We start from the raw sequence: 27,612 nt of genomic DNA, 5'->3' as shown, positions 1-27,612 counted from the left end.
CTTCTAATATGAACCCTATTCAGGCCCCTGTCTCTCTTTAGAATAAAGGCAATAAATTTCTTACTTTCTCCTTGTCTCTGTTTTCCCCTTGATGAAACGTGTTGCCCTCCCTGCTAACTGATTAATTTCCTCAAATCTCTTCAGGGATGCTACTCAACTATCTGCTCAAAGGTTGACTGTGTTCTGTCTCCCACACCAAAAGGATCGGGTCTGAAGTGAGGTATTCAAATTACTGCCCACCACCTGCAAGGAAATCCCAAGCCAAGCAAACTTCTCAGCAGCATTTGTGAGGCATTCTCCACCTGTTTGGACAGTTAGTTCACTGCGCTCTGAAACAGGGTGCACATTCTTGCTTCCCAGCTTTCATTATTTTGTTGTCTCTTCTGAATGTCTTCATTCAGCACACTTGAGACTCATTCTTTAGCAACAAGATCAAATATCACCTAGACATGCAACCTTCTCTGATCCTCCCTTTAGAGTAAACTTTCCCTAAAGTAAAAGCCAACATCACTTTCCGTAACACATTTTCAGTAACAGTTGACATTCATTGGAAGACCACCATGATGAGGTGTTGTGTTATACTCCTTATATACTTGATTCTATTCAGTCATTAACAAAAATTATGATGCTACAGGCATCTTGCAGACGAGGACTTGAAAGTTAAAAAGGACTAAGCAAATTATTCAGGGTTGCAAAGCTGGTAAGCTGTAGACCTTGCATCCAATCTCCTCCCTAACCTCTGTGAGAGTTCACTATACTTTTACTTATCACTAGCAATGTGTGTGAACCATGTGTGAATCATTACAGGTGGAAAGCAGATAAGATAGAGTAAATAATTCTACAACAGATTGAAAAGAGAATACTTCACTTGAGGAGTGAGAAAGGCCCTTGACACTAGAGAGCACCAGCAATTATCAAAGACAATAAATACAAGTTCTTAAACAGAATCTGCTCAGCTTAGATAATAAATTAAAATGAAGAAGGTAAAAATAATAATGAATCAGAGTAGTACTCTACAAAATGAAGAGCACTCAGTGGGAGAGAAAGAGAATAACCCATTTCTCCATTTAGCAAGGCATTAAACTAATCCCTCAACTTGTCACACACTGAATTTCAGATCTTGGAAAAATATTATGGGTTAAATGTACTAATTATGTAATAATTTTAGAAGCCTCTCCTGTGTCTCTGAGAGAGATCCTTCCACTCCTACCTTGAAATTGGACACTTCAATATTCTCTAATTTTTTTCAGCTTGGTTAGAAAATTTGTAATGGTCTTAGTGTTGCATTAAGGAAACTTGGGGTGTCATCTGTGTATGAGGTCAAAAGTGAAAATTCTGATTTTGAGACCACTGTGATCACAGTAGGCAGATCAGGAAGACTGTCTCTGTATACCTAGCAGCTGGGAAGAAGGGCATGCAGAGGCAGAGTGGGCTCTTTCAGGGCCTGGCAGAAGGTACAACTTTGGCCTGAGGCCTGGGCTAACTGGCCCCTCAGATTTTGTTCCCAGTCTTTGATCAGCCTACACAGAGGCAAGTGTCCCTTTGGGCTGTCCTTCATCTCTTACCCAGTAAGCTCCCTTGGAAAGCATTTTTCATAGTTGTCTGCACAGCCCGATTTCTTAGACTATAAACGATGGGATTGAGGAGAGGGGTCACCACAGTATAGGTGACAGCAATAAGCTGATCCCGTTCAAGGGAGTAGCTGGCTTTGGGTCTCAGGTACATGAAAGAGGCACAGCCATAGTGAAAAATGACCACTGTGAAGTGTGAGGCACAGGTAGAAAAGGCCTTCTTCCGTCCATCAGCAGAGGGGATCCTCAGGATAGCTACCAAGATGCACATGTAGGAGATGGTGATGGAGATGAAAGAGACCAAGAGGACCACCAAGCTGAGGATGAGGATCCCCAGCTCACTCAGGGCTGTGTCCCCACAGGCGAGGCTCAGCACTGGAGGGGTGTCACAAAAAAAGTGCTGGATTTTATGGGAGCTGCAGAAGGAGAGGTGGAAAATGACCAGTGTCATTCCCAGGCCAAAGAGGTATCCACTCAGAAAGGAGGCAAAGACTAGCTGGGAACAGAAGGTGGAATTCATGCGGCTGGCATAGTGCAATGGAGCACAGATGGCCACATATCTGTCAAAGCCCATAACAGCCAGAAGAAAGCAGTTTGTACAGGCCCACGAGGCAGAGAAGAACATCTGGGCAGCACAGCCTGCGTAGGAGATAGTTTGGCTCCCCATAGCCAGGCCAAAGAGCATCCTAGGAACGATACCCAAAGTATAGCAGGTCTCAGAGAAGGATAGGAAGGACAGGAAAAGATACATGGGGGTGTGCAGGTGGCTATCCAGCCTGATGACTACAATAATGAAGATATTGCTGGTCAGCGTAATGACATACAGAGAGAGGAACAAGGCGAAAAGCAGAAGTTGTAGCTCCCCAAAGCTGGAGAAGCCCAGGAAGACAAAGCCCCTCCAGCACGTTACATTTTTCTGCACCATTCTGAGTGATATTGCTCACACGCTTGCTGATTCCTTCCACCATACCAGTAGATGTCTAGTTTCTGTTCTTTGCACCTGTTGTAAACAAAAGAGGAAGATCTTGACTATAGCCAAATTTCAGAAAGGTATTCGTTACATTAGGCAAAAAAAAATACATGGATCCACACACAACCTACCAGTACATACATGTGTGCAAAGATACACAATCATCACACATATTCACATGCCCACACCCACAATAAACACATATATGACTGGATGTATGCAGACACATAGAAAATATATACATTCAAGTTATGCATATTTCACACATTCAGAACTATGCATTGTATACTTACTATTCATGATCATATCCATAAATATAAAATGCATGTCTTTACATAACAAACACATAGGTATTTGGATAGTCTGCAGTCTAGAGGAACTATGTTCCACATATATGTTCATACTGACTATACATATACTGCCACATAAGAATATACATTAGCATACATGCATATTTTCTATTAGAATGTGCATTGGATGTAGACACAGATGTAGTTGATGGACATAATATTGCAGATCAGGCAACAAAGACCAAGAAAGTTAAAGTGACTTTCTCGAAGTCACACAGAAACATCACTGGAGAAAAAAATGTCAAGTTCTAATCTAACATTATTTTACCCTACAATGCTTTCTTTCTTTAGACACTGTAGGAAACTTATTCCTACAAATATATATTAAGAAACATCATGCTTGGCATTAACCACTTTCATCTCCCCAAGTCATTTTACCCTTTCCCAATTTTTTGCAGAGTGTAAAGTAGGTTCCTTTTACATGTGCAACCAGGCTGAGCACTGATGGAAGAACGGGGCTCCAGATGGGTCTTACATCAGGTATCCTTAGTCCAAAGATCAGCTATTACATTGTGCGGCACCCACCAAACATGGGCCATGAAGCAAAAACCAAACAGTGAGAGAAGTCAGGCAAGGGAAGATTCTCTCCTCATCCAAAGAGGCTCACAATGAGAGTAAATTCTGCCCTTTAGTAGCCATGTACTATTATCTTCCAGCAGGGAAAGACCTGAGGCCTATCTCAGAAACCCTTACTCTGAGTACAGTGGTCTCCAAATAACACCAAGAAATCTCTTTCAAAAAGCTCTAGCTCCAAGCAATGAATCATATCTGCTTCTATCCAAACAGTGTCTCTCTGAGGACTCCCCAGTCCCACCGGGTGCTATTTCAGGAGGCACATCTAATTACGCTTCTTGTCATTAGTTGGGAATACCCTTTGGGGGAAAGTACAACAGGGAATGTGACAAAGAATGACTATGATTCAAGCCATAATTTGTGTTTCTATTATGTACTGAATATATTGTTTTTACATGATAAATCTCTTAAAATTTACAAGCTAGCTAGCTAGATAATGTTAATATTTACATTTTACAGTGCTACAGTGTTGGTAGCAACACCATTCATCATAGCTACATCTAGGAAGCAGCCTATGTCTTCATCAACAGGCAAATGGTTAAGGAAAGTGTTGTATTTACCCATAATGTACTACTCTGCCATAAAAAAGGATAAATTTGAGTCATTTGTAAGAAAATGGTGCACAGTGTAAACATAATGTTAAGTGAAATAAATCTGACACACAAGCTTAAATACTGTATGTCTTCTTTCCCACGAGAAATCCAAAGTGTAAATAAAGGGCAAATTAAAAGATCAATGAAACAGGGAGATAGATACACTGCAAATGGAAAGAAGACCAAAAAATGGAGGGAAAAAGTAAGGAAAAAGAAGAGGGGGTCCTTAAAAATAATGAAGATGTGTTGTGTACATGTACCAAATATTCACAATGAACGTACATACTCATTATGTACCCCAAACATGTACTATTACATTAAAAATAAATAAAAAATAAGAGGAAGAATTTCTGTGTATGAATAATCTTTTTGCATTTAACCAATGCTCACCAAGTTACTAAATGCTGTTTCATTTTTCTCATTTCAGCACTGTCTCTTTAGTCTAAGTTTTACACCATGCATTTTAACATACACGCATAGAATAATTTGACTATAACATACTTGGTATACTTTGTACTTTTCTCTTACTATTGGTCTGTCAGATATGATGAGATAGCATCTTCATATTTTCCACCAAATTTGGACAGTTTTCAAGTACAGAGTCTACCAAAAATGTATACACAATCCAGGAAAAGAAAAAGCTTGTATAAATATTTAATGCTAAATTTATTGAGATTGTGAGATTAATATAATTCACCTTCAGCCCCTATAGTTGCAGGAGGTGCCTAAAGTGGTGGCGACCAGCTTCCAGACATTTGTTGTTAGAGTAGACTGCTGCTTGGGTAGCCTTTGTAATTGACATTGCTGCACACACATTTTCAGTTTCTTCCCTAAAGGCAGGCTACGTACTGGGTTTTCTGTGATATATGACATCCTTTAGGGTCTCCCATACAAGAGTACCCCCATCAGTTGAGAAAAAAAAAATTGTACTATTTTTCTTTCCTGAAATGTGTACACATTTTTTGGTGGGCTTTGTATTATTTCTTCAATTTTGTTTTCTTTTTCACTTCTTAGCTTTTAATGGCACCTGTGATAAATATCTTCACACTGTCTAAAAGCTCTAAAACAACTTGTCCACTTCATCTCTACTTCCATCTGTATTTTACAGATCAGATAATAACTTAAAATTCACTACTCCTTGTGTCATTTCCAACCTTTATTGAGACCATTTCCTGAATTTTTCAGTTCAGTTACTGTACTTTTGTACTTCAGGTTTCCAATTAGTTCCTTTCTTTTTGTTTGTTTCCCCTTCCCCCTCTCCTCTCCCTCCTCCTCCCCATTTGTCCCTTCTCTCCTTCTCCCTTTCCCTCTCCCTCTTCTTCTCCTTCTCCTTATTTTTATCTCTCCCACCACTTCACTGCATTCCCTGTGGTAAATCAGGGATTTGAACAGAGACAATACACAAATTTGGTATGGTAGTTCTTCCATACCTTTCATTTACAACATTTTCCTTTTAAACTTCCAAATTTGCTTCTGCTCTGAACTTGATTGTTGTCCACTGTAGACTGGGTGGTGTATGCTGGGGACTTCTAGACAAGAAATCTTCAGATTTGCAGTTCTCATTTGGTACGATGAAATAGTAATATTTTAAAATTAACTGCTTCTCAAGTTTTTAACTGCCTTTGAATGTTTTCCAATGACTTGAGTGTTTTTGTACATGTTTAGTAACTTTTTGTCTTTAGAAGGAAACACTACGTCTTTTCATATCATTTTAACCCCTTCTTTCATATTTTATGCTCAACAGGAAGAACACCCTATTTTGGGTTTTATATCTTACCCACTCAAGTCATGCTTAACTCAAGGATGTCATGTTGATGAGGCCAATCAGAGAGCATATCGGGTGTGCATATCTTTAGTTGGAATTAGTGGTAGATGGATGAATAAAGTCAGGCCAATAAACATCTCTTTTTGTGTTACATAACTAACGGTCAAAAAATAATAAACAACAAGAAAATATTACTACCTAAGAAAAATAAAACCTGTTAATATTTATTAAATTATTAAATGCACAGTTATAGTTTTTAATTCTTATATAATAAAGCAGAAAGTATTGAATAGGAGGCAGTGAGAAGTATCTTGCTCTCCCTCCTTTCTCCTGTCACTCTGGAGGGAACATGGCTTGGCCAACGGCTGTGGCGCCCTTCCCCTGTTCTTCCCTTTGGTCTCTTTCAGACCCACAGCCCAAGAATGGACTGGAGCAACTTGCCTAGGTGTCTTCCTGGGTTGCTGAGTGATCACTGTACCCTGGGACACTCCAACAGGAGGTAAAGGAGGTACAGCTCAACTGTCAGCTGAGATTTCCCCAGCACCCTTTCTGCTGCTCCAGAGCCTACAGCTGCCTCTTTTAAAAAGCTGTGAAGAAACCATCTTAATACAGCCAAGACCAGGAGGAGAGGAAATTGGGCCCATTATAACCCTCCCAAATTTCATTAAGCTGTGATCAACCCCATTGAAAAATCTAGCCCCATTGAAGAGTCCTTGATGTTAGCTGGCTAGTTATGCTGAAAGTGTGATAGCTATCAACCAAGGAACTCATGTATCCCCTACGTTTTTTTGAACAGTACCATGACAGCTACAATTATCTGGGACACCTGGTACCCCCTCCAAGAGATAGTGGGCTGGTTTAATTTTTTTTTATTTTTTGCACTTGAAATCAAACTCAGGGCCTTGTGCTTTCCAGGAGGACACTGTGCCAGTAAGCTATATGCCCTGCCAAGGTTTGAATTTGAACTGAGCAGTACAATTGAATTTGAACCAATCAGTAGGCTCTTATCAGAAGGTTTGAGTTTAGATCAGTTTGGACAAATCCACAGGCCCAAATGTGAACCAATCACAGGCCTGCCCCTGCTATTGGAGCAACATTTCCTTCACACTTCTCTGATTAGTACAGCAGGGTTCCTTTCCATGTAATGAAATCCCTGTGATGTAGCATAGACTTTGATCAAGTGAAGCCTTGCTCCAGTGGTTTTATAAATCTGCTTGGGATTTCTTTCATGGGTAATGTAGGCTTGGATGGTCTTATAAATCTACTGAAACCTCTGATCCTGAGTAGTGTGAACAGAGAAGTTACTTTAAAGGAAAAAACTATAAACTCCAGGGGCTGTTAGCCTGGAAAAGCTCTGGGGACCAGCAGGTGGACAAGATCAGCAATCGAATCAGACCCTCAAGCAGTGGCATCAGGCATTAAGCAGTCTTACCAGTGGCATCAGGAAAGCTAGTGGAGCTTCACTTTGCTAATTAATAGTTTCTAGCTGAATCAAGCAAAAGAACCCTCAACTGGCTGGTGACAAAACCATGATCTGTGTGTTAGGATGTAGGAGAAAAAGACAAAGTAACCCAAAAGAAGGAACAAGAAGGAAAATAATGAAGATAAGAATAGTAATAAAAAGTAGGAATAAAAGAGAATCAGCAATGCCAAAATCTAGATTTTTGATGTTCATAGGGAAGTGACAAATCCTTCACAGAACTGATCAGAAATAAAGAGAAAATAATTACAAAACACAGAGATAAAAGAGGAAATATTAATTATTGCCAGATCCTACAGGCAAATAGACAATAATGACACAGTGTGAACACGGTTAGTGTCAAAAAAATCAGAGAACTTAAAAATGCTAATTTAAAAGGAAAAGATGACAAAATAAAATCAAGAATAGCTCAAAATTTGTTTTAAGAAATCAATTTCTATCAGCAAGATTCCCAGTTCAAAAAATTCCACCCATTGTACAACAAATGACAGTATTTCATTCTTTTTTATGGCTGAATACTATCATGCTCTAAATGTTATCTGTTTACTCTTTGACTGTCTGGCTTGATTCCAAATCGTGGCTAATGTAGGAATAGTGCTAAAATTTTTGGCAAAATAGAACCCGGGGACATTATGTTGAGTGAAATTATCCTGACATGGAAAGACAGATACTAGATGGTACCACTCATGTGGAAAAGTTACAAAAGTTGACATCAAAGAGGAGGAAGGCAGAACAGTGCTTCATATGGGTGGGGAAGGGTAGAGAGAGCAGGGAGAAGAGGAGGTTGGAAAATGGAAACCAAAATAGAATAAGATAGAATAAGTTGTACTTCTCTGCAGAACAGTAGTGTGACTACAGTTTACAACAATCTATTATATATTTTATGAAGATCTAGAACAGAAAACAGAAAATGAAAGGACTCCAGCTATAAAGAAATGATAAGGAAATGGAAGTACTAATTATCATGACTAATCAGAACACTTTGTATGTAATATTTAAGAATGAAAAGACTCAATACTGTGATATGTGAATCTCAAAACTTCCTGTAGTGTACATCAATGCATCCAGAATCATCCAGAATCAAAATTCCATGAAGCTTTGCTGTAGAATTTGATAAGATAATACTGAATGTGGTATGAAAATGCAAAGACCTTAGAAATTCCAACAAAAGAAACTTATAGAATTCAGCTGCTACTTTCAAAATTACTATAAAGCAACAACAATAAAAAATAGTGTACACCTGGCAATAGGCAGATAGGTATATGGAATGAAAATAGAATTCAGAAATAATAACTTTGATATAAAGTAAATTTAACTTCTACAGAGGTTCATATTTAATTCAATGAAGAAAGGATAATCCTGCCAGCAAATGTTACTAAAACAATTACATCTTGCAGCAGAAAAAAAAACCTTACACAGAACCAATTAAAGTTTAACCACAGCTTCATTCTGTATACATAAATTGTGTGCAGTGGGAAATGGACCTAAATGTAAAGCCTAATATAGGGCAATTAAAATAAAACACAGGAGAATATCTTCATTATTTGAGGGAAGAATTTACTTAGCAAAATGTAAAAATGATATTAAAAATTAACAAATTGAACTATGAAAGCTGAAAACTTCAAAACTCATTGATGAGCAGGATGGAAGAATCAAATTATATAACTATATTGTAGTACCAATTTCTTCTTATTCACAATTGCATCTGCCTTAGCTAATATTAGTGTAGATACTCTATCTTTTCGATTATTACTAAAAATCAAAACTTTAACCCCCATTACTACTTAAAGTACTGTATTTCAGTGAATTTTTGGCAGACAAGCATTCAACTACAGCAAGAGTTGCTTAATTCTACTTCTTATGAGAACATTTTGTTTCCCCACTTATTCCTGAGTGACGTTTTTGCTGAACTCTGCATTTTATTCTGTCAGGAGCTGCAAAAGCAATGCATCCTTTTCCTCTAACAAGGGGAGTTTCAAGTGATAGAACCAATTCACTCAAATTGGTGGTCCTTATAAGAGATGCACTATGTCTCATGTGCTTTAAAACATTTTCTTTTTCTTCAGTTTTCTTAGTATTTGGTTTTCCGAAATTTAATAATGCCACTGGAATTAAACTCTTTGTGTTGCAATAGTTAGGGCTAGATCATTTCTGAAGGTATTAGGCTTATATCTTTTGCTACATTTGATCTATTTTTTTCTCTTTTTCTTTTTTTTTTTTGTGTTAATTTGAGACAGGGTCTCACTATGTAGTTCAGGCTTGCCTTGAACTCAATGTGTAGCCCAGGCTGGCCTTCAACTCACATCAATCCTCCTGTCTCAGCCTCCCAAGTGCTGGCATGCACCACTGCACCCAGTTGTCAAATTTGAATTTTATTTCTCTGTAGAAGAAAGTTTTGGTTCTTTTAAAATATTTTAAATGATTGAATCTCTTGAGATAATACTATAATTTATTTCATCAGTGAGAGAAGAAGATTGTCCAAGGAAAAAGAATAGGTTGTCATGCCCTGTATTACATATCTCAGAAGTTAAACCATTTCTAATATGAGATATATTGAAAATAAAGCTCAGCTGACTATTTGTGCATATTGGGATACACAAATATATACACAAACATAACATACATATTTTTTAAGCGTTCATGCAGCATTGATTACTAAATACTTTGAACAACAACCTGTTCATGACTGTGATGTTCCAGCCACTGCCAAAAAATTCCTACTGAGGATAAAGGAATTCTTGCAACATTGTATCTTGGAAGTAAATAAGACATTAATTTGCATGTGTTCTATGCCTTTCTGAACTATGGTTGTGAGATAAAACCCCATTTTCTCTAACATGAAAATATTCAAAAGCATGTTTTTATACTATGTCATGGTATTGAGATATTAGATGAATACAGCAGTTTGTGTTTATTTTGGTGAGTCAGAGAATGTCTATCCAAGATGAATATGTCATTTATCTTTTGTATTACCAGCAATATAAATTTCAGTCTCTGTTCTGCAGTTGGCTATATGAAAAAGTAATGCTGATTTATTAGAAAATTTTGTTTCTTTTAAAATATTTTAAATGATTAAATCCCTTGAGATAATAATATAATTCAAAGAAAACACTGATCATCTGAAAAGAATGAAGATAAGTTTACAGGAAGGTGCAGACATTTCAAAGTAACTTCTAAAACTGAGTTAATAAGCATGGAGACCGAGCAATGATAACAGCTCACTAAGCCCCAGGAGCTACTGCTCTATATGTAACAAGAAGTCCAAACTTCCACTAAGGTACTTACCTAGCTTGGCTTTTCCCACCTTCTTACTTGAATGAGTAATTTCTTTGTCCTTTCACTTTTCAATAAACTCTGCTTCTATGCTACAATGCATATATGTATTTCTGAATTCTTTCACTGAAGACAAAGAACTGAAGAACAGTTAAATACTTCCTCACAGAGTTAAAACCTGCTTGCCTGATAACAATGGCAGTACTATAAGGAGACAAAAAGGGAAAGGGAAAGGAAAAATATTTGAAGAAATAATGGTTGAATAGTTCCCATATTTAATGAAAAGTACAAATCTACACATCTGAAAAGTTCATAAACTCAACTAAGGCAAATGCAAAGACATGCTTAAATGAACATATTGTGACAATGTGGGTAGATTAGTAAATATCTAACAGATTATTAAAACATACTTCTGGGTTTGTCTGTGGGGTGTTTCCAAAGATGCTTGGTGAAGAGTCCGGCACCTGAGGGAAAAGACCCATGCTTACCATGGGTGGCACCATCTGACAAGCATAGAGCCTGTGTGAAATGAAAGAGAAAGGAGGAAGTCCCTTCATCTTTGAAAAGCTCCCATCTGTTTGAGTCAGTGCATCTTTTGCTACTGCCATGCAAAGAAAAACTCCAGTTTCTTATGTAACTAGCAGACTGCAGTTTCTTCAGCCTTTCAATCCAGATTCATAAGAGCCAATCTCCAGGGAGATTCCATGCCTTCAGTCTTGGACTGCGGCAGCATCATTGGTCCTTCTTATTGTCCTATGGCTTCTGACCTCTTCCACTGAAGAGCAAATGGCTCATCTTGTTCCCTAGCAGATTAAAGGTCACTCTGTACTCCTGCTGTATATGTTCTTGTAAGCCTGCACATATATATTTCTGTTCCTTCACAGAACCCTACCCAATATACACATCATAGTACAAGTGTTCAAAGCTAAAGACAAGGAGAAAAAATTGAAAAACAAGAAGAAAAACTTGAACAATAGAAAAATGACTTAGCATTCACAAGGGAATCTCAACTAGTTTAACAGTTAATTTCTCAGTAGAAACAATGAAGGATAGAGTAGTGAAGTAACAAACTGAAAGAGCTGAAAAACAAAGCAAGACCTGTGAACCAAGATCTTTATGTTCAGTGAAGCTATCTTACAAAGTCAGACCCAAATAAAAACATTTAGGTAAACTAAAATTCAAGGAACTTCTTGCTAGCAGAACTGCATTGCAAAAGAGAGCAAAGTAAGTTCTTAAGCCGGAAGCAATTGACTCCAAGCAGTAATTCAAATCCACACATAAAAACAAAGAACATGGATGACATTAACTCTACAACTATAATATATAATATGAATGTATACTTCTTTTTTCTTCTTAACTTATTTAGAAAGAAAAAATATTAAATATACTTATCTCTCTCATGCTCTCCATACATACATATATGTCATTATTGAGCTTACAACGTAGAAAAATGTATAGTGTACATGCCAGTAACAGAAAAATATAAAATCATAGTAGCCTAAGGAAATAATTCCAGATAGTAAAGAAAATCCAGAGGAAAAAATGGAGAGAAAAAGAAATGTGTGTGTGTGTATATATATATATATGGGATGGAGAGAGAGAGCTGGGATAATTATACCGATTGTACTGCTGATGAGCACTTAAATTTTGTTGACCAACTTTGCATACTTATATCTGGTAATCTGCAAAAACTAATATGAGGACAACAATACACAATATAACAACCATTGGTGAATTCCTACCATCCTGTCTAGTGAAGCTCTGTATCACTTCTAATGTTTTTATTATTATTATTATTCTTTATTATCTTTAATGGTTTGATCAATCTTGCATTCTTGCATCTGGTAATCTCAGCAACTTCACTGAAGATAACAACATGAAATATAAGAACCATTGTTAATTCCTATCATCTTGTTTTGAAATCCTGTATCATTTTTATTGTTTTTGTCTTGTTTTGTTTTTGTGTTTGTTGTTGCTATTTTGTTATTGTTTTTTCTCTTTAAATTAAAAAATATGGAAAAATATACAGTAAGATGTGTAATATTTATATCAATAATATATACAACAATAATACTGGAAAAATGTGGAAGAAGGAATAGAGCTCTGTAGAAGTAACATTGCTATATCTCATTTGAACTGAGATATGGGTAAGTTACAATGTAAATAGTAAGACTTATACCAAACACCAGGAAAACAAACTCAGAAAACATCATTTAATAACTAATAGTTAATTTAGAAAATATCCTCTTCATATAAGAAGCAGAAAAGAGAGAGGGAAAAGTAATATATGAGATAGAAAATAAAAACTAAAATGGCAGCTACAAATTCAACATATTACTAACAACATTAATTATGAATGGACTAAATCATCTTAAATGAATGTGGTTGGCTTCTCAAAGGTTTTTGTGCCGAAAGCATGTTCTCTAGTGGCAGAAATGAGGTAGAAAAAGCATTAAGAAGTGAAGCATAGTGGAAGGTAACTAGACCAGGAGGCTCTTCTGCAATGAATGGATTAAAGCCATCTCTGGGAGTGGGTCAGGGCTGGCAGAAGTGCATTAGTTCCCATGAGAGTGAGTTATTAGAGACAAAGCGAACTTCACCCATCCTGTGTCTTGCTCCCTGACTTGCCCTGTGACCTCTCATTCACACACACACACACACACACACACACACACACACATACACACACACACACACACACACACACACACTCCCACAAGGACATCTGTCATGCTGTGGTGGAACCACAAGGCCCTCAACTAAGGCCAAACAGATGGAACTACTGCATCTTGGAATTCCAGCCTCCAAAATTCTCAGGTAATTAAACCTATTTTCTTTATCAAGTATGCAGCATTTTATGAGTATTTCAGTGGCATAGTTCCATGAGCCTGCCCAGTGTAAGTTGCTCAACACTTCACAGGTACATGAAAGAGGAAGACAATCTTATTTTACTTAAATCACGATATTTTGGGGATCTTCACAGTTTAATTATAGATGTGCTGTATTGCTGAGATAATAATATGGAAGTTTAATGTTCTGAAGAAAATATTCAGTATATAGTCATCCCTTCAGATCTGTAGGTCCTGCACTTATGGTTTTGACCAATCTTAGATTGGAAATACTCACAAGATTATCAAAAAGGCAAACGATGTCAAGTGATTGTGAGGATGAAGATAAAAAAGAATACTCGCATGATTTTGACAGAAATATGAATTAGTACATTCATTACAGAAAAGTGTATGGAGATGTCTCAAAAACTAAATATAGAGCAACCTTACCCAGAAGTCTCACTTCCAGGTGTGTATCCAAAGGACACAAAATCAGTAAGTCAGAGACATCCGTGTTCCATGTTTACAGCAGCACTGTTCACAGTAGTCAAGAAAGGGGAAGAAAGGAAGTGTCCATCAGTTGATGAATTTTTGAAAATGTGGTCCATACACACAAGGAAATGCTCTTCACCCCTGAAAAGAATGAAATTCTGTCATTTGTGACAACATGAATAAAACTGGAAATACTACTTTAAATCATTTAATAGAGGTGCAGAAAGAAATATCAAGTGTGTACATGTATGCAAAAGATGTAAAACTTTGACCTCAAACCATAGGAGGAGAGAATAGTGATTCATACAGGCTGGAAAGGGTGGAGGGACAGAAGGGAGATGGAGGTTGTATTCTGGATACCAAATTGTAGTTAGGAAAAATAAGTTTAGTTTTCTACAGCACAGTGATGTCAGTACAGTTTACAACTACATATTATTACATTTTATGAAGAACTAGAAAAGAATAATTTGTAAGTCTCCCAATACAAAGAAAAGTAAGAAGAAATGTTAATTATTCTGAATTATTCATAAAGCTTTATGTAGATTTATTGATGCATGAAATATTTATGAATAAAAAGATCACTGTTATGAATATGTTAATTATGCAAACTACATACATTATATTCAATGTATTCACAAGCAAAATTTTAGGAGGCTGAATTGTAGATGTTGATGAAGTAATGTCTGACATAGTGACATGAGAAGACCTAAAATTATGACAGAAGGAATTTAGGAGGATTTAACTACTGATTTCAGAACTACTATGAAGCAACAATCATGGAAACAGTGTAACACTGGCAAAAAGTTTGATAAACAGATTGAGGGAAAATACAATTCAGAAGTAGTAATTTCCACAGAGTTTGTTTACTTTCCACAAAATACCCTGTGAGTATCAATGAAGAACTAGTACTGAAACCAGAAATAGTACTGGAATAGGAATACATAGATATGGAGAAAACAAAACATACAAATAAATATGACTTAATCACACTTCATTCTGCATATAGCAAGTATTTGGCTTATGAAAACGTTTTTTCTGAGAGAATATTTATAAGTGAGATTCTTTTGTAAGTCCAACAAAGTGAGTTGTACATATCTTTGACACAGGGCTGGGGATTTAGCTCAGTGGCACAGCACCTGCCTGGCAAGGGCAATGTCATGAGTTCGAGTCCTGCTACCAGAAAAAAATAAAACCACATCTTTGACACAAATATAGAGTGTGAAGCATAATAAAATAAAACACACATGAATATACAGTAAGAAGTCCCCAACTGTACTGTACTATTGTACACTACTGCACTGTACAGTAACTACACAATAGCACAACTGTGACAATGTCCTGAAGACATGTGAGCTACTTCCACTATTTGTTCACATCTACAAATGTTCATAATGTGAGGTTGATTCATATCCATGAAAGTTCACAACTTGAATGTTCATGAGTAGGGGAATTAGTGTATATAAATTATACAAAGTGGAATACAGACATAAATGTAAAAGTAAATATAGGGCAACCAAAATAAAACACAAGAGAATATTTTCATTCTTCTAAGGTGAGAATTTTCAGAGGGAAACCAAAGATTACATAAGAAGTTAACTAACCAAATCATGAAAATTAAAACTAATTGAGGAAGAGCATGGCACAGCAAAATTACACAACTACATGTTATGGTTGATACATTGTGTCAACTTGAGTCTAGAAGCTTCACTAAATAACTCAGCAATTTTATATCCTGGAGTGAAAAGGACATTCCCTTACTGCTCTAAGATGCTGTTCACTGTGTCAATTTGAGAAGTTTAAAAGATTAATTTAGTGATTCAGCAGGGGGCAGGGTCCTTATACTGTAAGCACCTGCAGGTTGTAGAAGAGGAAGGCACAGAAATGATATGGGTATAAACAGAGAGCCAATGTACAATTTAAGGGAGGATAAGAGGCTTCTTTCCCTTTTTTGCTCCTGCTGATTTGGCTGCCCTAAACTGTTGCTCCTGTTCCATACCACTCTGTCAGAGCCAGCTGATTATGGACTAAAACTTCCACAAACTGTGAGCTCAATAAAGCTTTCCTCCTCTAATTTTGGGCATCATGTATTTTGTCTCAGAAATGAGAGAAAAATAACCAAGGCAAGATTTGGTACCAAGAGTGGGGTCATTGCTGGGACTATGCCTGACCACGTGGTTCAAGAAACTTTGGAAATGGCTTGTGCAAAGAGTTTAAAAAGGTTCAGAGATGTTGCCTTAAGAAAAAGCACTAAAATAACCTTAGACTGTTCTGTATGGAAGAGTCTGGTCAGATCTCAGAAGACAAAAAGGTTGATAAAAATCATGCAGGTAAACACCAGGTTTTGGAGGTTACTGCTGAGAAAAAATAGACTGCTTTGGCTGTTAGACTCCAGATGATGTATGTTATGGCTTGGCAAGAAGTTTGTCTGTATTTTGCTAGTGTCCAGAGCATTTGCCTGAGATTGAGACTAAAGGTGGTAGACTAATCTGGCAAAAACATTTCAAGGCAGTCAAATGTTGAGGCAGTGTCATGGCTATTGTTGGGGGTTTTAGCCAGATTTATGTTAAAAATAAAGAGCAAAAAGCCCAGTAGAATGATTTAAAATGTTTTGAGTTCTGAAAAACAAAACAAAACAAGGGGCTGGGGATTTAGGTCAGCGGCAAAGCGCTTGCCTGGCAAGCACAAGGTCGTGAGTTCGGTTCCCGGTACTGGAGAAAAACAAACAAACAACAACAACAACAACAACAACAAAAAACAAAACACAGCTCCAGTAAAGCTATAGACTGCAAAGACAGAGCTAAGGAGATCTCCATTGCTGAGAAAAAAACCCAGAAAAATAAAACAATATGTCTTGCAAACATCAGAGAAAGCAGCAAGTCTCCACCATTTGCAGCCTCAAAACTGCAAAAGTGAAAAGACTTTGCTTTGAGGCGAAAGCTACAGAGTATCATGTTCCAAAATGGTGGAGGCAGCTGCACCAGGTTCTAGAATGGTGACAGTGACCACAACATGTGCCAAAATGGTGACAGCATAGAAAATTTGTTCCTCAGAGTCATATTCAGAGGTCTTAACAATTCAGGCACTCGATCCCTATAGCCAAGACAGAAAAAAACCTGGCCACTAATCCAGCTGGCAGCAGACCTTACCATCATCCACATGGCCTACTTTTAAGCACATATAAAATGCAAGAGGTCTGAGGTTAAAAAAGGTTCCACCTCGATTTCAAAAGGCTTGCAGGCCAGGCAGTGTGACCTTGAGAGGGCAGTGTGTAAAACTGTGAGTGAAACGCCTAAAGTGCAGTAGAGAGCCCAAAAGTTTAAAATGCAAAAATGTAGATCATCTTTAAAAAATCTACAAGGAGAGAGTAAAGCAGATCTAAAAGAAAAGCCATGAGAGCTACAACCACCAAAAGTGCCATGGGGTGGAGTCATACAAGCCCGTTAGTTATTGCAATGTGCCACAGATTGTTTCAAATGCTAGACATAAAACTACAGGACTTAAATTTTGCCCTGCTGGAGTTTAGACTTGCTTTGGTCCCATTCCTTTGCATTCCTATGTTTGTAACTTTTGAAATAAAAATGTTTCTTTTGTGCCATTAAATGTTGGAAGTGTACAGGGGCTTACAACTAAGAGTTTGTTTTACATCTCGGAGGAGACTTGGGACTTAGACTTTTCAGCAATGTTGAAACTGTTAGGACTTTGACAACTCTTACAGATGGATTAAATGCCTTTTGCATAAAGGGATATACATGAGCCTTTGGGGGGCCAGGGGCAAAATGTTGTAGTTCTAATATAATATCATGTTGATAGACTTAATACGGATTCTTAAGGATTGTTAAATCTATGTGGTAATGTTTAAGTTGTAAAACGATGAGAATAATGTCTTTATATCTAAAAACTAAAGAAATGAGTTTAAAGAAATGTGTCTGGTTGCCAAATTGACAAGGGGTGGATTGTTATAGTTGATACATTGTGTGAACTTGAGGAGTCTGAAAACTTAACTAAATAATTCAGCAGTTCTACATCCTGGGATGAAAAGGACATGCCCTTACCCCTCTAGGATATTTTTCATTGTATCAATTTGAGAAGTGTAAGAGATTAACTAAGTGATTCAGCAGGGGGCCAGGGTCCTTACATTGTAAACTTCCTCAGTTTGTGAAGGAGGAGGGCACGGAGATGGAGTGGGTATGAGAGGATAGCTGATATACAATATAAAGGAGGAAAAGGGGCTTCTTCCCCTTTTTTGTCCTTGCTGCTTTGGCTGTCTTCTGCCTCCTTAAACAATTGTCCCATTCCATGCCACCCTGCTTTAGAGCCAGCTGATCCTGGACTAAAACCTCCACAAACTGTGAGCTAAATAAAACGTTCCTCCCTTAATTTTGGGCATCAGATATTTTGTGTCAACAATGAGAGAAAAATAACCAAGACACTAGGTTATAAGAAATATCAGTGTTTTAACTTCAGTTGTGTCTGCTTCAGCTTATATTAATATAGATACCCTGGGTTTTGATCAATGCTAGCAATTATATTTTCCCCTATTACTTTATTTTCAACCTGCCTGATACACTGTGTTTTTAGTGAATTTTTGCATAAGAAACATTCACTTAGTGAAAGATTTTCTTAGTTTTTCTTCTTCGAAGAACGTATTTATTTCCCTATCATCGCTGAAAGACAGTGTTGCTGAACTCTTGTTGCCTGCTCTTTCCTTTCAGCACTTGAAACAGCAGTGTCACTTCCTTCTGCCTCAGTGGTTCCAGATGAGAGATCCATTATCACTCAAACTGGTGTCCCTTGTAGGTGATGCCCTGTCTCCCTGGCTTTTAACATTTTGTTTGTTTCTAGTTTTCTTCTGTGTTTTATTTTCAGGAGTTTCATCATGTAGAGTCATGGAATCAACTTCCCTGGGTTGATCACTATTTGGGCTGGAGTAATGTCTTCAGTCGATAAATTCACTGATTTTATGACCTGTCATCTCCACTCAATTATTGAACAATTACAACAAAAACTTTAGTTTGACTATTATGTTTTTCATTTCTGTGACTTTCATTTGCTTATATTTGTATAATGTTTGTGTATCTTCTAGGGCTTTTGGAAAGTGTCAAGTGAACTTGTTTACTGAATCGATATTTTGATGATTATGTTAAAGTCTTCATTAGAATTCTTGTCTGTCTGCCTTACTTAACATTGGCATTCATTGTCTTTTCGCACTGGAGAACTTCCTCTGTCTTGATATAATGAGTGATTTTATATGTATCTTAAACATTTTCTTATCATTATCTTAAACATTTTCAATATCATGCTAGGACACTTTGAAAGTTGTAAAGTCACCTAATTTAGTGTTTAGGTTCAGTGCATACAGCACAGCCACCATCCTTAGCTTTGTAGACCTGATATGTTGGGGGTAAAGAAGCTCATCATCTTGCAGCCCCAGGCCAGAGACAGGCTGACCTTCCTGTTTTCTGGCAGTGCTCACTCACTCTGCTGCCACCAGCTGTTTAAGGCAGAGGGCAGACTGTCCAACTCTACTTTGCTGGTAACACGGCATGGGGAGCCAAGGCCTTTTCTTTCATTTGTTTCTGCCTGTGCCTTTGACAGTTCTCAGCATTGGACTGCAGGACACTCCAGGTAACAATACCAGAGAGTTTACTACTATGGTGTTGTTCTTCAATCCCTGAGATCCCTAACCCATTCAAACCTGATCTATCATTTTCACTTTTCAAATATTTTATGATTGTTGAATTTTTTCCAGGTCACGTAGTTGTATTAGGATAAAAGAATAGGAAGAAGTTACTATACACCATTTTTTCCAGGAAGCTGAAAATACTGAACTTTTCAAGAGATTCAATAACTATTTTCCAAATTCCCAAGCTGTTCTCCAATTTAAACATGAATGCCAGCAGTATATGAGTTAAAGTTACTAGCATAGTCAATCATTTTATGAATTTCAGACATTCAAACAGTTTTACAGTATAAACATATTGTGTTTTTGTTTTGTATTTCTTAATGAATAATAATGCTGAGCATCTTTTCAAGGGATCATTTTCTGTTCATATTTTCAAGACTTTTAAAACTGTTGTCACAACATATATCTGATATATTTGATCATTTTTGAAATATATCTAACTTTCTGTAGCCATGGTATGCTTGGGAGAACTGTACTGCTACAAAATAATACAACCTTCTAGAAACTGCAGTTCCAACCCTGCTCATTTTCAGAAGACCTCTCCAGATCCCTGCCCCATGGCACATGTTCTGACTTCCTTGGTCCAGTTTTTGTCCCATCTTGTCTAATTGTTTTACAGATACTAGAGTACAAGTCACTTTTCATCCACACTTGTCTACTTCCTCTACAGAAACATAAACCTTAGTACAATGCCATCCTTGTATATTTCTGAGATCTTCCACAATGCTTATTGCAGTCTATAGTACACAGTGGGTACTTCCTAGGTACCCAGCAAGGGACTCAGTGATTAAATAAAAAGTGAGTGGGTTTGATGTGAGTGGTATAAAAGAAAATCAGAGTCATGCAGTAGTTAAAGTAGCAAAATAGATTTTTATTCATGAAATAATATAATAGGGGAAAAGAAATCTCAGTTGAGCTCTGGGCTCAATTTTGAATAGAGTGGAGAGCAGTAGAAATTTGTAGGCATGGAACTCTCTGTGTATGTTGACGGAGTCAAAGAATGAAAAGCTCAGAAGAGAAAACACTAAGAGTAAAGTGCAATTTTTGCTAAACTGATCTCACACAGTTTCTAGGGAAGACAAGTCAGGATAGTTAGGTGTCATCAGTGGGACTGTGATGAATAAAAAGTTTGATCAGAGATTGAACTGATTAGATATCGAGGGTGGGGAAATCTCTTTAAATTGATTAACAAAATTTTTGCTACAATTGGAAGTGCAGGTCAAAGTTTTAATGAGAGGAAGTCTTAGGGGAGCAGGACTGGAGTTTGCTTGAGAACCAAATCTGTCAGTGAGAGAGTTGAATGAGCCTAGAAGTTGCGTATTCCACTCAGCTTCCCTGCCCAAGCAAAACTTAGAAACTAACAGAAGGTCTCATTTATGCCCAAGATGAAGGCTGCAAGTTTTCAATCCTCGGAGATTTCTAGAAGAGTTTTATAAGTTAGACAATACACAAAGCACTGTAATGAGAACAAATTACAAAGTTGGGTGAGAAAGTTTTCTACTCCCTCTGATGGAAGATGAGAAGAATCCCCTGGGTTCTCTTAAGCAGAAATAAACCTCTAGAGCTGAGGAACCTTACATGATTATCATAATCAGACAATATTTCTACACTGCTAGAGAGGAAGGTCAACCCATTATAATTTAGAGGCCAGGAGCCCCAAAGAACAGCACATTTGTGACTTCACAATTTGTGTCTTAAAACTTTAAAGGCATAAAAATTAGAGCTGCCACAAATTCAGAGCCCTCCCTCACTTCACAGCTGGAAAAACTCAAATCCAGAAGACACAAAGACTTCTCCAATGTCACTAAACAAGCAGCAATAAAATTCCAGACTTGTAGAACCATGACTTTCATATTAAGTTGATTTCTACCTCGTGAGAGTTGAAACCAAAACATACTTCCAACAGCATTGTGAAGACAGACTGTCTTTTGAAAGAACGGAACTGTGACAGTGAGTTTGGTTTTGAAGATTTACAAGAGGCACAAGGTAGGAAAGTATTCTAAAGGTATGACATTATTCTCCTCATAATCATCACTATGAAAGAAAAGAGCCTTAGTGAAGATTATATACTGTCTCTGTTCATCGTCCTTGTCTTGAAAAGTCTTGAACTTGTTTTGTTAGTTGGTCTATATTACAAATTGAATTGTACACACTGAATTTAAGAACAACTTCAAACATGAGTGTGGGGAAAGATACAGTACCCTCACCCTCTTTCACACATACCTTCATAGAATGCCAGAAGAAGATGGGAATTCTCACATCCAGACCATTGCTGGTTGTTAACCAAAGAAATACTTAGCAAATTAATTAAGCAGCTCCTGGAGCACTCGTTCTAAAAGTACTTGATAAGAAAAGCCCTGTCTTGGAATTTGTATGGGTGATTTTTTTGCAATTCAAAAATGCTTCTGAATTTAATAATAGCTCTTTGAAAACAAACTCCAAATGCCTGGTTTTGTTAAAGGGATTGGATATGTTGTTTGTAATGAAACTATGTGTTCAAAAGATCAAGGTTTTCTCCCCCATGTATTTGAACACTAATATAACTTTCTCTTTTTACTTCTATTCTATTCTACTCTTTTTTAACCATACTCAGTCAGTCTTTTAGTTCTAGCATCTATATACTTGCCTATCTTGTAGAGTTGCTTTAATAAGTCAAGAGAGCTAAAAACCTGTTGTGGGAAGTTCTTTGTTGATAGGAATTTTCAGAAAAAACATATGAGATCTAATATTTCTGGAAGTGAAAGGATTGTTTTTAAGTACTCCCACAGGGTTCAGAAAAGAAATTTTAAGAGAAAAAGGAACATTAATCTTCAAGTAGATTTTGAGACAAGGAAGATTCAACCAAATTTGGACAGAGAGGATAATTACACTGAAAGACGGTGTGAGGAAAACATCATCCCCAATATGATACACTTTGGCAAGAGAGAAAAAAAAATATACTCCAGCCTTCTCACTGGGAAAAGATTGCACAGTTAATTAGGAGACAATAACTCATACTTAAAGAAGAACAAATAAAATATGAGAAAGGGGAAAAGGGTTGATAGGAAATAAGTAAAGATTAGAAGATGTAGCTTATGCAAGAATATGAAGGAACACATGTATACACAGGTCTGAGAGGACCAAAGAATGAAACGTTCCTTTGAGATAGAGTCCATAGCCTTGTGGTTTATATCTGGAATCAATTACAATTTAGACCATCTTCTTGTACCTCTTTTAACTCTCAGGTACAAGCTAGACTCTGCCTTTAAAAATGTGTAATCTTCTGGAAACTAAATCCAGTCAGGATGAAAAGTCTACTCATCTGCTCATTTAAAAATAAACACAATTTTTTATGGATTAAGTACTTTCTTTTCACAAATTTTCCATCCAAAATTTACTGGGAATTTTTATCTTCTTAAAATATTCTATTTCATCACCTTGAGAAATAGAGCAATATATGTCTTATTATAGCTTTCCATAAAGAGAAAAAATTGATATATGAAAAGTATATGAAATTAAAGGCAAAAGTTTTATTGTAGGTACAAATATGCCACTTCTTAGATACAATGATCTCATCTGGTCAGTGGGTGGAATAGTCACAGCTGCCTTACACATTTTACTTATACACTTCATGTTTATACTGTGAATATTGAAATCAATAAATATTTCAGGCAACTTGGAAAAATATAAACTTTCTGACAATAAATATGTTGTGTGTGTTGGAAAAAACAATAGTTCAATATAATACAAAGCTTTACTATATTGCATGTAAAGACGAGCATAGTTCTGGGGAGATCAAAGGAGGAAGAGATTAATTTAGATGTTGAATTACTGAAGAATCCATGCAATGACTAAATATTATTTATCTATTTTGTTTGTGGATCTCCGAATCAAGAAAATGAGGAAAATATCAATCATTAAACTGTGCTATGCTGGCATAGAGAGTCTGTTTATTAATAATGAAAGGTCTTCATAATTCCTTTGTAGTCGCTGTGGCGCCGCCTATTGGAGACTATGTGCCATGGTCAATATGGCACTGGCCCTTAGACGCCATGTGCTAAGCCCCACCCTTCTTCCCAGAGTCAAGTTACGACTTCCTACTCCCCTTTATGTAATATCCTGTTTCATTTTCCCACATTCCTGCCCAATGCTAGCCTACCACGTCAGCTAGCCCACCCCCTAAACCCCGCCTCTAGCCTGACTGTATTTAACCATTGTCCACATGACCCGGCCCCCAGAAGATTCTCTTTCTCTGTCAATCTTCTCCATGCCCTAAAGCAATAAACGTGTTTTATTGTTTTATTACTCTCTGCGCTGCCGGCTGGACACCTTTTAAATAACATCTCATATTATTACCAATTGCTGTTACTTCTAAGAATCCTGGGTTGCCCTTTCTTCTTATCTCACTCTCAGAAAAGCCGTAAGGGCATGTTCTTTTATTATCTTTAATATTTTGGACTGCGATGTCATCTTTAAGAAGGGATAATGGCTTTAAATTTCTCCAGCAATTAAAAACTATTTTCCAAGTTTGATCCTAATTACTAAAAAGTCAACTCTCAGTCTTCACTCAGTAGGTATTAGCAGGTCAGATATTATATGAAAGCTTCCATGTTGCATCCTGCCTCCCTTAACCATTCAATATTTTCTTCAGCCTTCAGATTCTTATCCAAATGTGGCTGAACTAAATATGTTAATCTTATGTCTGCATATCATTTGGAGTATTTTTTTTCTTATTATACTGCCAGCCCATAATATGCCAGAGAAAGCCTTTTGTCACATAATGTCTCAATAAACAGCTGCAAAAATATAGGGGAAATAAATGAATGCAAAGTAAGGAAAAAAAGGAAAACCTCAAAATAAGGAAAACCTCCCCTACATATCCATGGCTTCACAATTGGCAATTGTAACTGTAATGATTTTTCTGATTCACATCACAATTTCATATGATGATAGCAAGCAATAAGATGAAGGTTTATTTATTCTTTCTTTCATGTTTCAGGCAAACAATGAAGACCAACCAGACAGTCTTGGGAGAATTCATTCTTCTTGGCTTTTCACTTTACCCACATGCACAGACATTCCTTTGTGTGATCGTCTTTTGTCTGTACTTTCTCACTCTGGCAGGTAATGCGGCCATCATGTGTTTAACTTGGGTGGACAGATCTCTCCACACACCCATGTACCTCTTTCTCAGTGCACTCTCCTTCTCTGAGACATGCTACATATTAACAATTGTCCCTAAGATGCTGGAAGATCTTCTGACCAAGAGCAGAAGCATTTCTGTCATAGGCTGTGGGTTGCAGACATGTTTCTTCCTGGGACTTGGTGGTACTAACTGTGTCATCCTCACTTTAATGGGCTATGACCGCTTCCTGGCCATCTGCAAACCTCTCAGATACCCCATTCTAATGACCAATGTTGCATGTGGACAGTTTGTGGCCTCTGCTTGGGTTATTGGCTTCCTTATCTCTCTGATAGAAACTACAATGATATTCAGGGCTTCTTTCTGCAGACCCAACCTCATCAAACACTTCTTTTGCCACATGCGGGCAGTTGTCAGACTGTCCTGTATAGACAGTGACCTCACGGAGTTCATAGTCACAGTGATCTCAATGTCAGGCTTGCTGGGCACATTCCTGCTTATCACCCTGACTTATGTGTTCATCCTTTCCACTGTCCTCAGGATCACCTCAGCTGCGGGTAAACAAAAGGCCTTTTCCACCTGTGCCTCCCACCTCACAGTGGTCATCATCCACTTTGGTTTTGCATCCATTGTTTATTTGAAGCCAGAATCTTCAGGGGGTGATGACACACTCATTGCCATCCCCTACACTGTTATTACCCCTTTCCTCAGCCCCATCATATTCAGCCTTCAGAATAAGGATATGAAGAATGCTTTCAAAAAGATTTTAGGGAAGACACTTACCATAAAAATATAAACATGGATTACTTCCTCTAGATTATACTATTGCATAGTGTCCCCTGAATTCAGGAGGACATTTGGTCTGTGGTCTCTTGGGACACTTAAACAATCTTTCCTTTTCTCAGAAGTGGGTGTAGGAAGCAGAAGAGTGGCACTAGGGCCTATACCATCACAGGTATTCCTCTATCTTGGTAATGCCATTTTCCAACCTTCTCCTCTCCACTGTCAAAGGAAGAATGTCCCTGTGGATGTGAGTATTTCGCCAATCAACTTCTGGTTGTGTTGTACCAAACTTGAGTGAGAAAAGAGGATTGTTAAAGGAAAAACAGCCCTGAGAAAATTTTCAGCATCAAAATACATAAATGTGGAGGAGTTTTTCTGGAAAGATTGATGTACAGGGTCACATACCTCAGGTGATGAATCATTCTAATAAGAAATACATGTTATTAAAAAACACAACTGACTATTTGTGTTTTTCCACATATACAAATACACACATAAGTATCACACATATTCTTTAATTTTCATGACATATTGATTACTAAATATTTTTAGTAAAAACCTGCTCATGACTGTTGCTTCCTGGTAATTACCAAAAACTACCTATTGAGTATAGGGGAATTCTTGCACTGTTCTATCTTGTGAGTAAGTAAGACATTAATGCCTGTATTTTCTGTGATTTAGATACAATAGATATGAGAGACATCTACTTTTTCTTTAAGGTGAATATATTTTAAAGGAACTGTTGATGAGTTATGTCATGATACTGAGATACGGTGGGAAGAACACTAAGGAGGGATAATTTCAGTGAAGTATAAAATGTGATAGAGGAAATTAGGTTAACTCAGCGTTTATTCTTTATATCACCAGCAACATCAGGACCCAGTGAAATTTACACTGCAGAATAATATGTGATCTTACTGAAAATTCAGACATAGATGCCTAGAAATTCTGGAAACTTGGTTTCATTCTGGTTTTTTTGCTTCTGATGTTCAGAAATTTCATTTTATTTTTATTATTTTTCTAAATTTTTATTAGTACATGTGTCTAGTACATAATGATTACATCCATCATATCTCATACATGAACATATCAATCTGAATTTTTTAACGTCCCCTTTTCCCTTGTCCTCCATTTTTTGATCCCTTTCTATTTGCAAAAGGTCTATTTTCCTATTTCCTATTATCCAACTTTGTTTTTTCTTTTGGCTGTTTAGTTATATTCTGGGTTTTTCACATAAGAAAAAACATGATATTTCAGCTTCTTTGTCTGATTCATTTCACTTAAAATTATGGTTTCAAAATACAAACATCGTCCTACAAATGACTCAGATTTATCCACCTTTAGAGCGGAGTAGTACTGCATCGTGTATATACAGTACACTTTCTTTATCCATTCGTCTGTTGATAGATATACAGGTTGGTTTCAAGATTTAGCTACTGTGAGTTGTGCTGCTATAAACATGAATATGCATGCATCATCATAATTTAATGTCTTTATTCTATTCTTAACTGACTCTGTGGCTTCTATCAAATATATAAATTTGGTTCCAGGACTTAATATATAAAAATTGTATATGAAAACTCTTGGAGTAAACTTATCTCCATTATTTTGGGCTTGTAATGAGATAAATGAGAGAATATACGAAAATAATTATGCATGTCAACGGATTAAACTCACCCCTTGCCCTGACTCTCCTCCCGTGGAATAGTTTTCCAAACACAAAATCTCCACCATCTTCAACCTCTCCGATACTTCAATAGTCAGTGTGCTTCTTTTCCTTTAGTGCCACTGGAACAACATGTTGTTCAATATGCATAATACAAAATCTTGGAAAGAAATACTGAGGATTAGTCACTCATGATGGGGCAAAGATATTTACATTGTCTAGACTCAAAACTAGAAGGTTTTAGGGTAAGTGAAACAAATCAGACACACAATGGCAAATATCACACTTCATCTGTCCTATATGAACATTTTAAAAGTCTATTTGAATATAGAATAGTGATTAATAGAGGCTGGGGAGGGAAGAAAGAAAGGAAAATAGAGAAAGTTTAAATAATGGATAGATACTAAGACACAGAAATACCTAGTTGCAGTATTCCATAGCACAGTGGGTAGCTTTCCTCACT

General features: G+C 37.0%; 2 protein-coding genes across 2 annotated transcripts; one reads left to right on the top strand and one right to left on the bottom strand.

Annotated features, from left to right (window-relative positions):
* Positions 1-1,554: 1,554 nt before the first annotated feature.
* Positions 1,555-2,496, bottom strand: LOC102027287 (olfactory receptor 10Z1). Its single transcript, XM_005400155.1, has one exon. The coding sequence runs from the start codon at positions 2,494-2,496 to the stop codon at positions 1,555-1,557; it is 942 nt and encodes a 313-aa protein (XP_005400212.1).
* A 22,067-nt stretch (positions 2,497-24,563) lies between these two features.
* LOC102027510 (olfactory receptor 10X1) lies at positions 24,564-25,496 on the top strand. Its single transcript, XM_005400315.1, has one exon. It carries the CDS (start codon positions 24,564-24,566, stop codon positions 25,494-25,496), a length of 933 nt encoding a protein of 310 aa, XP_005400372.1.
* Positions 25,497-27,612: the final 2,116 nt, after the last annotated feature.

The sequence above is a fragment of the Chinchilla lanigera genome, unplaced genomic scaffold, assembly GCF_000276665.1.
Source record: "Chinchilla lanigera isolate Chin_1 unplaced genomic scaffold, ChiLan1.0 scaffold00067, whole genome shotgun sequence".
Taxonomy (NCBI): domain Eukaryota; kingdom Metazoa; phylum Chordata; class Mammalia; order Rodentia; family Chinchillidae; genus Chinchilla; species Chinchilla lanigera.
Note: the sequence above shows the minus strand (reverse complement) of the source record. Positions and strands in the feature narration are given on the sequence as shown.

What these genes read in the sequence shown, in the direction of transcription:
- LOC102027287 (XM_005400155.1), bottom strand. Translation starts at nt 2,496, where the DNA reads ATGGTGCAGAAAAATGTAACGTGCTGGAGGGGCTTTGTCTTCCTGGGC.
- LOC102027510 (XM_005400315.1), top strand. Translation starts at nt 24,564, where the DNA reads ATGAAGACCAACCAGACAGTCTTGGGAGAATTCATTCTTCTTGGCTTT.